The sequence below is a fragment of the Pagrus major genome, chromosome 13 (genome assembly GCF_040436345.1).
Source record: "Pagrus major chromosome 13, Pma_NU_1.0".
NCBI lineage: Eukaryota > Metazoa > Chordata > Actinopteri > Spariformes > Sparidae > Pagrus > Pagrus major.
In genome coordinates this window covers 16,716,935-16,728,178 of record NC_133227.1, presented here as the reverse complement: position 1 = coordinate 16,728,178, position 11,244 = coordinate 16,716,935, and the positions used below count along the sequence as shown (strand labels likewise).

General features: G+C 39.3%; 1 protein-coding gene across 1 annotated transcript in view; it reads right to left on the bottom strand.

Annotated features, from left to right (window-relative positions):
• Positions 1-657: 657 nt before the first annotated feature.
• tiprl (TIP41, TOR signaling pathway regulator-like (S. cerevisiae)) overlaps positions 658-11,244 on the bottom strand; it is a 50,682-nt gene continuing 40,095 nt past the window's right edge. Inside the window, exons 8-11 of the mRNA XM_073479092.1 lie at positions 10,020-10,112; positions 9,002-9,178; positions 4,710-4,784; positions 658-1,079 (exon numbers count right to left, since the gene is read on the bottom strand). Of these exons, the coding sequence (XP_073335193.1) occupies positions 999-1,079; positions 4,710-4,784; positions 9,002-9,178; positions 10,020-10,112 (426 nt within the window). The 3' untranslated portion in view covers positions 658-998. The remainder of the gene's footprint in view (positions 1,080-4,709; positions 4,785-9,001; positions 9,179-10,019; positions 10,113-11,244) is intronic.

Sequence of the window (11,244 nt, the reverse complement as noted above, 5' to 3'; positions counted from 1 at the left end):
CAGATCCCTGAGCTTGGCGACCAGTCTGAGGGGAACTATGGTGTTAAACGGCGAGCTGAAATCAATGAACAGCAACGTGCAAACGTCCCCCAAACAATGTAATGAAGATGCGCACCACAGGAGATTTAGAAGTGGGTATATGCAATGCTGACAGAAAAATATGTAGTTATATGCTGTATACCTGCACCACTGGTTAAAGTTATATACGCAGGTTTAGACCAAAACTTACTGCTAGACAAAGTAACCTCCCAACATGTTTCTTTGTACTTGCAGGATCACCCACTCATCTGTCAGCTTGCCTCCAACCTCCCTGCCAGCCACAGTGCCTTGCATCTCTTCCACAATCATGCCTAACCCACCCAGCCATCATCCTGCCTCATCGCTGCCTTTGGACCTCATTCCCCTATGATCTTTCCGCTCATCCTTGTCCTGATTACAATAAAAAATTGTCCTGTGTCCTGCATTTGGTTCCTCGTAGTGGTTCATAAAAATGTTGTGTCTATTTCCCTATAATACAACCAAATTACATAGTTCTTTCCAGGAAACTTACAGGAGATATTATGAACCTGTAAAAGCTTTACCCATGAACTGTAAAATACAGATCAAATCACTTTATGATACAAACTGAGAAGAATGAGCCCTATAAATGGAGCAATGTCTGCCAAAAGTATATTTATTTTTCTATGGGAACAGGACACTGGGACTAAACAGCATACACGGAAATGGTTGTAAATGATTGTTAATAATACAAATATGTTCTTGTAAAACAGGTATAATATATAACATATAACACAAAGTACAGTTGAAGCTGATGGGAATGTCTTTGGAATGGTATTCTTGCAGGTATTCTGTCATTAACTAATTGCAGATGAAAAGTCAGAGAATTACAACGGTTATCACAATTCATCATTATGGGAACGTGAACAGCAGTACAAAATTTCATGGCAATCTATCCAACAGTTGTTTCAAAATATTTCACGCTGCCATCTGTGGAGTATTCACAGCAGAGTAGAAGACTTGAAGGTAGCAGACCCACTCAACAGCTGCTGTTGGCCAGAAGCTACTACAGCAGGAAGCACCTAAAAGAAAACATTTCATAAGTTTAGCTACAACAACAGCAGTAACTACAAAATGCATTTCCTGCAGAAAATGCAGTGTAAATGTGCAAATATGAATGTAGCCACTCTTGTACAGCCCCACCCAGACTCCGCTGTGAAAGGTTTTCAATTCATTATCATCATTTTGACTGCTCGTATACGGTAAATATTCATGTCTGATAATCATTTCATTTAAGTCATTGTATTAGTATTTACTCAGTAAATAAATATTTTAATTTAGACCCTGTCATTTTTCTGTGTATTCCTTTGAACAGGGATCAATTTAATTGAGAAGTCACACTTTTGTAGAAATTATTGATTTGATTTTTCCTCTTCGGAGGTGGTGTCCCTAAAACGAGTGCAAAATCATTGACATTCCACTACACCCCCTTATTTTGTTGTCCACATACATGCATGCATGCTTTCAAATTCATTAATTATTCCTGTTATGTTTTTAAAATAAAAAGGCTGCAGAACATTTATCTTATTTTCAGTTGTGTCTCATATTGTATTTCAGCAGATTAAGAACCCAATGGATCACACCTGCTCCAGCACATCTTACAGATGCTGGATCAGATTGGGATCTGGGGAATTTGGAGGCCCGGTCAACACCTTGGGCCCTTTATTGTGTTCCTCAAGCTGTTCCTGAGCAGTGTTTGTGTGTGTCAGGGCACATTGTCCTGCTGGGGGGCCACTGCCATCGGGTAGTGTTGTTGTGATGAGGGGGTGTACTTGGTCCACAACAGTGATTGGATGGGTGGTGCTTGTCAAGTGGCATTCACATGAAAGCCAGCACCCAAGGTTTCCCAGCAGAACATCGCATTGTGATGAGATGATCAATGTTATTCACGTCACCTGTCAGTGGTTTTAATGTTGTGGCTGATCGGTGTATACTGTAAACACCTGGCAAAGTACTCAGAACTGCTTCTGTGGTAGTTCCCACTACAATAGATGTCTTAAGGACCACATTTTGCCATGACAACAATCACTCACTCACTCACTCACTCACACACTCACACACTCACTCACACACACACACACACACACACACACACACACACACACACACACACACACACACACACACACACACACACACACACACACACACACAAAAGTGGAAAACAATAACAGCACCCTGTCAAGGTCATGTTTCTGAAATTATTTTTATTAAGGCAAACAGTATTTTTAGGCTAAGTTGCCAAAGTCATAATTAATATAGTTCTACTATTTACAGTGAGGCTACATTCAGATCAAATCAAGTGGTGCGGCGAAAACTCAGGTGTTCCCATTCATTTTAATAAGGGCAGTCTGTTTTAGCTACGGCGGTGCTGGCCGCAGGTGGTTCCGAAAAGAAACGCAGCCGGCTGCAATGAAAAAATTGCAACAGACTCAACTTTTGGAGAAATGCAGCCCGATGTTGTGGTTGCCAATCACATAAGCTGGCGTTCAGACTTCCAGCATGATTGACTGAAACCACAGTGGAGTGTAACGCCATGTGTCATGTGTATTCACTCAGTTTGGCTTTGTGCACCAGTTTAACACATTTTATCTAATCTGTGGAGGCCAATAATCTCTGTAGGACTGGCAGGCTTAACCTACTCTGTCAGAGGCATGACAGGTCAGTAGCTGGGCATGTTATTTAGCATGGCTAAACGCGATGTTTCACTTGTGATTAGTCGGTTTGGTTTTGTGCCCCAGTTTAAAACACAGTAATGATCTGCCTCACATCCTGGTTGTTTACTATTATTTTTGATCCAACAGGGAGGACAAATGATCACTAGTAGGTCCAGCATGCTAGCAGCACAACAACATAGCAAACTGATCAGCGGGTGTTCCTAACACGTCCCACACATGGACCATGGAGTGACAAGCCTACACACTCTCTTTTCTGTGTAGATAGAGATTACAACTACAAAGTAAAAAAAGACAACTTTAGAAAATAGCTTTGGTGCATTTTATGGATATGAACAAACCAAGCTACAATGACACTGCTGTGCTTGTAAATATTCACAGGAGCTACAGTTCAGTTCATTCTCCCTTTTGTATGGAATTACAAGTCTCGCAGAATAAAAAAGGATCTTTGTAAACATAAAACCAATGGGGGGCTGACACTGCCTAATTTTATTTTATATTACTGGGCCACTGGGATACGCTCTATGGTACACTGGTTAGATGACAATCCATCACCCTATGATGGGCTAGAGATGGAACGGGAGGACTGTTTACCATACTCTATTAGAGCAGTTATACTATCACCCGTCCCAGTCAGTAGAACTTGCTTTAAACATAACCCTGTAATTTACACTCTAATTAGGATATGGAAACAACTAAGGAATCATTTCAAGCTCAAGGCAGCATCATTTCTGCTACCTATAACAGCAAACCCCTCTTTCACTCCCTCTGCTCTGGATGGGGCCTTTACCACCTGGAAGTGACTAGGGATTTGTATTGTTGGTAACCTATACATAGAAGGGACTTTTGCTTCTTTCCAGCAACTCCAAGAAAGATATAACTTGCCAAGGAATCAGTTTTTCAGATATCTCCAGATTAAGGACTATGTTAGAACACACCTTCCTAATTTTGAGAAGGCAAATCAGACAAGTTAGAGAGTTTATTTAATCTGTTCCCCTACCCACGTTACATAATCTCGCAACTATATGAGACACTACAAAACATGTGCCTTCCCAAAATGGACAGGATAAAAGAAGAGTGGGAAAGAGAGATTGGAGCCCTGATACCTCCCAATGTGTGGGAGGAGAGTTTGGAGCACATCCATGAATGTTCCATAAACGCCCGACACTGTTTAATTCAATTTCAAATACTGCACAGATTACATTACTCCAAAACTAAGCTGCATAAAATATTTCTTGAAGTCTCTCCTTTGTGTGAGAAATGTGAAATGTGGGTATGCACTGTTTTTGTTTTTTGTTTTTTTTTCTTGTTGTTTCATTTGCTTTGTTGTTGCAGGTTTCTGTTTGTTTATTTGCTATTCGTTTTTGTCATTAGTCATTGTCAGGGATTACTTTTTATTATTTTCTGTAAAAAACAAAAAAGGAAACATAACTGTCGATTGTTAATTTCTCTGTTAATTGATTGGTTTCCCATTAAACATATTTGAAAACATTATTTGACAATATACAGTAAGTAATTTCGTCATAAATGTAATGAGCTAGTCCTGGAGAAGCTCAAAAGATGTTGGACTGAAGCAGGCACGGTGGTTTTATTGAGTAGTTTTATTGAGTATTTTCTGATGCACAGTCAGAAGCATTACATTTAACTCAAACTGGTTCTGTAATGTAATATCTCAGCACAAATCTCCCCCCTTAACTACGCTGCTTCATCACCATGAACTGGCTCAACATGTGGTCAGAAACATGCTGAGTTTTCCTGCTCTGAGTAGATTCACAGGTCCTATGGTTTAATTTAACCCCTTCATTCCTCATGTGGTCTCAGTCTAACAAACAATAGCCTCACTGGTCTCTGATCTGTTATGTTTTGCCATGGTATCAGAGGTGTGATGTTGTTTTCCTGTTACGAGGCAGCAAAGGAAATGCTGACATTGTCACAAAGGTAAGCAAAAAAGGTTCTTGGCAGCTGACTGGGTCTTACCTCTGTTGCTGTCCCAGTAAAAGATGAACCAAGGAGCTCCGCAGACTCTTGTACTGACTCTGTCAGTGGCTGAACCTGTAGCATGTTAACAAGGGCACAGTCAACAGTTTGACTTGTACATTTTGTGTGTGTGTATATATATACACACACACACACACACACACACACACACACACACATATATATATATATATGTATAATGTATATTATAAATCTGTGTATAATTAATTGCCATGGTATGTTTTTTCCATATCATATTATCTATGCATGCAGAACAATGTCACATCTAGGGCTGCCCCCTGAGAGTTGATTAGTTAGTCAGTCGGCGACTGATTTTCTCAGTCAGAGTGATTCACAAAAACAGGATCAAACAATGAGTTACAAGTTAGATTCATAGATTATTTTTTTTAAAAATACATGTTTCTCATTATTAAGACAGCTGAAGCCTAACAAATATGTACAGTCATGGTCAAAAGTACATCCAGTCATAAAGCACATTTATTTCATGGCAGTCTTCCGTCCCATTGATTTCTACAGCTCTCATGTTTCTGTGATGGAATGAGTGGAACACAAACTTTGTCACAAAAACATTCATGAAGTTTGGTTCAGTGATGAATTTATTATAGGTCTGAAAATGTGACCAACTCTGCTGGATCAAAAATATACCTACAGTAACTTGAATGATCAATTTAGGTGATTATAGAAATTTGTGTGAATCAAATTTTCTTTGTAGCATCTTAACTTCTTCCGAGTGATTCTGATTGATAACAGCTGGTGGACCTGTTTGATACAGACATTAGACTCAGCCACAAACGCTACAATGGAAAAGTCTAAGGAGCTCAGCATTGATCTGAAGGAGTACAAGTCAGGAAAGTCAAAGCAGTTACAGGTCCCAAGATCAACTGTACAAACAACTGTTTGTAAGTATAAAGTGCATGGCACAGTTGTGTCACTGCCACCATCAGGAAGAAAACACAAACTATCACCTGCTGCTGAGAGAAAACTGGTCAGGATGGTCAACAGTCAACCAAAAACCACCAAAAAGCAAGTCTGCAGTGAATTAGAAGCTGCTGGAAGACAGGTGTCAGTGTCCACAGTCAGGTGTGTTTTACATCAACATGGGCTGAGAGGTTCAGCTGGACAACAGGACAATGATCCCAAACACACATCAAAAGTGGTAAAGGAATGGATCAATCAGGCTTAGGTTAGGGCATGCCAATTTTAGTGGCGCTGTGTTAGTGCTACTTAAAATTTTCAGTAAGTAGCACAGTGCTACTGGTGGAACAAGTTAGTAGGGGTGTCACGATTCTCCAGATCCTGGATTCGATTCCATTCTCGATTTTTCTTTCTTTCTTTTAGCACAGATGGCTATGCTATTTTTAGACTGGTCTAGTCTAGGATTAATGGTCTTATGCCATGATAACTCTTTGTTTTTTAATTCTTATTTCAAAAGATGGCCTTCATGGTGTCATGAGTGTTATAATCTCCATTATTAATTTGCAATGTACCACACTAATTACTTATTGTTAAAATTAAATAATTTATATTTATTAATTTAAATTATTTATTAATTTAACATAAATGCAACACTAACTTGCTTCACCAGTCAATTTAAAACTAACGGTAAACAAAAGAAGGGAAGTCAGGTACCTGCCATCTAGTGACTCTTTGTTGTAACTGCAGTGTGTACTACTTCCCTCAGCACTTCTGCCAAATTTTTATTCTGTGCACTTCATAGATGGAGCAAGTTTGAAGGACTGGATTTTCAAATTTCCCAATCATTAATGTAGTGTGCTATGATGGTCATGTAGCTCTGTGTTGCTCTGGAGGTCCAGCAATCTGTCGTTAAGGCCCAAAACGAAGACTTGGTGCCAAAAAGAAAAGCAACGTCAGTTATCTGGAATTATTTCGGCTACAAGAAGGATGATATTGACCAAACACGTGTTCTGTGTCGACAGTTCCTTGCATCTGTTGCCACAACGAGAGGTAACACAATTAATTTGTTTGACCATTTACGTCAGTACCACACAGCTCAGTACGACGAATGCAAAGCCAGATCTGACTGTCGTCCAAAACAAAAAAACATTTCAGTTTGACTTATGTGATTGAAATGTTCAGATTCATTTAACTGCTTGGTACTCTGTTAAAAAAGAAAAGAGAAAAACAGATTTGCTAAAATGTTCAAGTTTCTCTTCATCTTTATTTGTTAAGATTCAAAGACACATTTTACTATGTGCTGTTGCTTTGATTTAAAGGATTAAAAAATTGTGAAACTGAAGGGCTTAAAGATAATCTTCAAGTTATAGAACAAGTTCAACTTATTTATCTTATTACAAGTTGTTGAAGTTGTACGTTGTAAATCACTAAGGCAACTGGCAACGTGCTAATATTTTTTATATAGTTTTGTTTAAATCGTGTTTACTTCTTTCCTACTAGATTCAAAAAACCTGATTTAGGGCTTCTCTTATTTTATTTATTTTAATATTGTTTTGTTAAAGCTTGTTTACTTATTTTCTACTATTTACAAAACAAGGGGTTGTGGACCACTCAGGAATCTGATGTAGAGCTGCTCTTATTTTTTTTAATCATTTTTGATAAAAAGAAAGATGTTTAGTTTTGCTGTAAAAGATTTCAGTTGTTGAATAAAAGGTTGAATAACCCATTTATCACTCATTGTTAGTTACTTAATGTAATTATGAAGCTAGAATGTTCCATTTTAAGATGGAGAGCTCAAAAGGTTCAAAGGTTTGTTTATTGTCATTCAATTCACATTTGCACATGATAGAACAAAACTTGTACTCAGGTCCCAGCACAATAAAAGCAAGCAATAAAAGATAACAATAAGAATATCTCTAAAACACAGCCAGAAGCCATACTCGTAACATTCACAAAAAGAGGTAAGATCAGTGCAGGTTAATTGTCCACAAGATAGCAACAGTGCAGCATAACATAAAGTGCTATTCAGGTCATCTGATGAAAATTCCTGTATTTTTTCATATCGCAATATATACTGCAGGGTTAAAAAAAAAACGCAATGTCAGTTTTTTCCAATATCGTGCAGCCCTAGTCAACACGCATAGCATAGCTTGGCATATCACACCAGGACCTCAAAATATTTCCACACTGGTGATTTTAGAGAAGCAGGAGGGGGTTCTAGTTCAGTTGATGTGTCTCTCATATCAGTAGTTGCCATGGTGTCTTAATTGGCTTCAGCTTCAGGTTAGAGGTGGTAACGTAACTCGCTGCACTACAACATGCTGTGTGTGGTTTTGTTCTGTCTTGGCATGCCTGCCAGACGTGAAATCCTCAATTTCACCTTTGATTTCAAAGGTCGAGATGGTGACGTCATTTCGATCGTTATCCGACTCACAATCGAGGTCGTGACACCCCTACAAGTTAGTCTGGAGCCCTGTAGAATATAGAATTCTGCAGTCTGTCAAAGTACCATCTGACAGAACCAAGCAGTGTGAAGAATTACAAAAGAAGGTTGTGACTCTTTTTTCATTCCTATTTGATAACATGCTATGTAAAATTTTGCTGAATATTCAGATTGTAAGCAGGTAACATAACTCTACATTGAAACATTCAGGTCTGATGATGTTACATATTGTATATATGAAAAAGCCTGCGATCTAACATTGCCCGAATGTTGGATAGCCAGACCTCCACATTTATCCATTGTTTGTTTTAGTGCTGTGCCAGTGCTGGAGAAAAGTCGATTGAACCCATTATCATTCTGCTATGGGGGAAAAACTGCTGTGGCTCAACTGCATTTCTTTAAACCAATCACAATCAGGGGCAATGCTAAGCATGCCAGTGAGCACACGAGCCTTGACATTAAAATGGCTAAATTCCTGCACAAGAATCAAGCATGAAAGCTTAATTGCATTATCCAAATCTTCGTCAAAACTTGCGATTTTCAAGTTGCTCTGAAGTTGCCGTTGTTGTTTTTCATAGCAACAGAGACTTTGAAACTGACAACACATACACATTATACATTTCAAAGTGCATGTCTGGAAAAGGCTTATGTACCTCGTCTTATCCTGCCAAACTACCTAATATCTGCGACATAGATTGAAAAGTTGGTTCCTTTTTTTCCACCTTTCAACTCAATCATGTTTATCAGAAGTCAACACTAGCAATATAATTATATTGGAAGTCTTTTGAACAACTGTGTGACTTTCACAAAAGCCTGAAAATATGAAACACAGCCATAATACTCTCCTCTGTATACACTATGACTAGATAAGGTGGTGTTTAATGTGTTGTGAGTGTTGTGTTTGTGAGGGTACCTCTACATCGGTAGTCTGCTGGAAGTGTTGGATCAGCTTCATGACACTGCTGAGGTTATTTCTGATGGAGTCCATGGACTCTTTCTGGGCAGCTGAAATTTCCCTCACCTGAGAGCATAATGCTGTGTGTTTGGCTTTGATGGCCTTCAGGTTCTCCAGCATCAACGCCGGGTTCTCCTGAGGGCACAGTGTTAATCATTAGCCTTGTTTATGTTAAGGCATCCAGCCTCAGTTGCTTTGTGGCACAGTTCACATTGTGTATTGTTAACTGTGATGTATAGCATCAGGACTACCAGATTTTACACAGGTATTATTTTACGCCAGTTAAACTTCAAAATATGTTCCATTGTTTCGCATTTTTGGATACAAATAATCATTTCCAGAATATCTCCAGCTGTGTTTATTAGGAGACATGTCCCAGCTGCCACCGGGCCACACTTTCATCAGCAGGTTTTATGGGTATTCAATGATTGTTCTCTGCATTTAGAAGAGTCAGACAAAGCCTGATTCTGTAGAATGACTCAATGATTGTGTTTTACATATTTTACCTACACACTTCCTCAGTATCTGTTTTATATTGCCTGTTATGTATGTATGTGTGTGTGAGGGGGGTGGGAGGATTGTGTTCTTGTTATACTTGCTCTCATTGTGTTAAGACTTTGTGTTACTTTGACGTATGAAAAGTGCTATACAAATAAAGTTTGATTGATTGATTGATTGGCTGTATCCTGTTCCTGGCTCCCTGATCCTTTCTGGACTCAGCCAGATAGTTAACCTGCTACATAGTCCAGCAGACGTTGGCAACATGCTTGCAAGCTATCCCCATGCTTCTGGATCGTGGCTTTGAACAGTCCACACATAATGATCATAGTTAACACTCTGCCTCTGATCTGACTGTTTTTTGTCAGCAATCTCCAAAAACTGTCTGCAATGGCAAGATCACAGCTAAAATCCTATTAGCTAAAATTGGCAGCGTCTGAAGTTAAAATGAAATGAGATGTTGTAGCTCAGTTCCCACCTCAGCAGGACATCCATTCTCTGCAGTGTGGTGGATGAACTCCAGCTTCAGCCGCTTTTCAATGTATTCCAGGTCTGCTTCTGACTTCAGGAACTGCAAAGACACTCATCTTTACTCTTTGATAGTGTTTTGGAAAATTCCCATGCTTTATCCTGCTCAATACATCTTTTTTCCAAACTTTTTTCAACACCAGTGTTGATACGTTACCAGGGTACTTAGTTAGTACTTAGTACTGATACCAATTCCTGTTTTTTTCATTTAACAAAAGATATAGATAGAAGATATAATGTTAATGCCAAAGTTCTCAAAAATTAAGGCAACAGTATGTACCTTTTGACCTTAATCCATCAGCTTCAGAGTCATATTGATGGTACAGTGTCTTGTAACAGAGTGAATGGTGTCTCTGTCACTTGTTTCTGCTCTATGTAATTTCAGGTAGAGGGTAGGATCACACTGTTACATACATGTTTACTTCAACAGACAAGTTTTCAACATATTTTGTTTGGAGTTAGCACCTACATTAGGTCTGACAAACTGTTACAGACCTGGGATTTGTATTGACCATCCCATGGTCCCTTTTCACCACAGCATGACCTGGAGTGCCCCAGGAGATCCCTGCAATGCCACAGAACGCCCCCCCCCCCCCCCCCCCCCCCCCCCCCCCCCCCCCCCCCCGCCCCCCCCAACAATTTCTACATGTATTGCTTTAAATACGGTCTTGACACAAATGGCTATACAATAACTTTTTGTAAATAAAACAGTCTAAAACTGTCAAAAATCTAACCAGATGTTGAATGCATTAAGGGAGATTAGGCATTCTGACAGAGCTACTTTACTACAACAGGCTTATTTTCAAGAAATTCTGCGGCATAAAGCATTCTGGCAGTTTGGAAGAAGCCTGATCATGTGACCATGTGGAGTGCAGGACAAGCTCAGACAGAGTAGGTTAGCAGGCAACAAAGTGATGTATGGATCTCTTTTCATTTACGCAAACTGTATACAGTTAATTTTCAATTATTGGATTCACCAGCTGAGCCTGGGCCTATTGCGCTCTCACATACCCATCAGACCATGGCATGGTCCATCTATCCAGTCCACTTGACTTGATACAGTCTACAAATGTAAAAATAGTCAGTGCAGCTGGTCTCTGCAGTTTTCAGATGCTTTGACAATACTATTGCACTGCTAGCTGTCTGATACAGTAGTGCAATAAAGTCAGAGCACC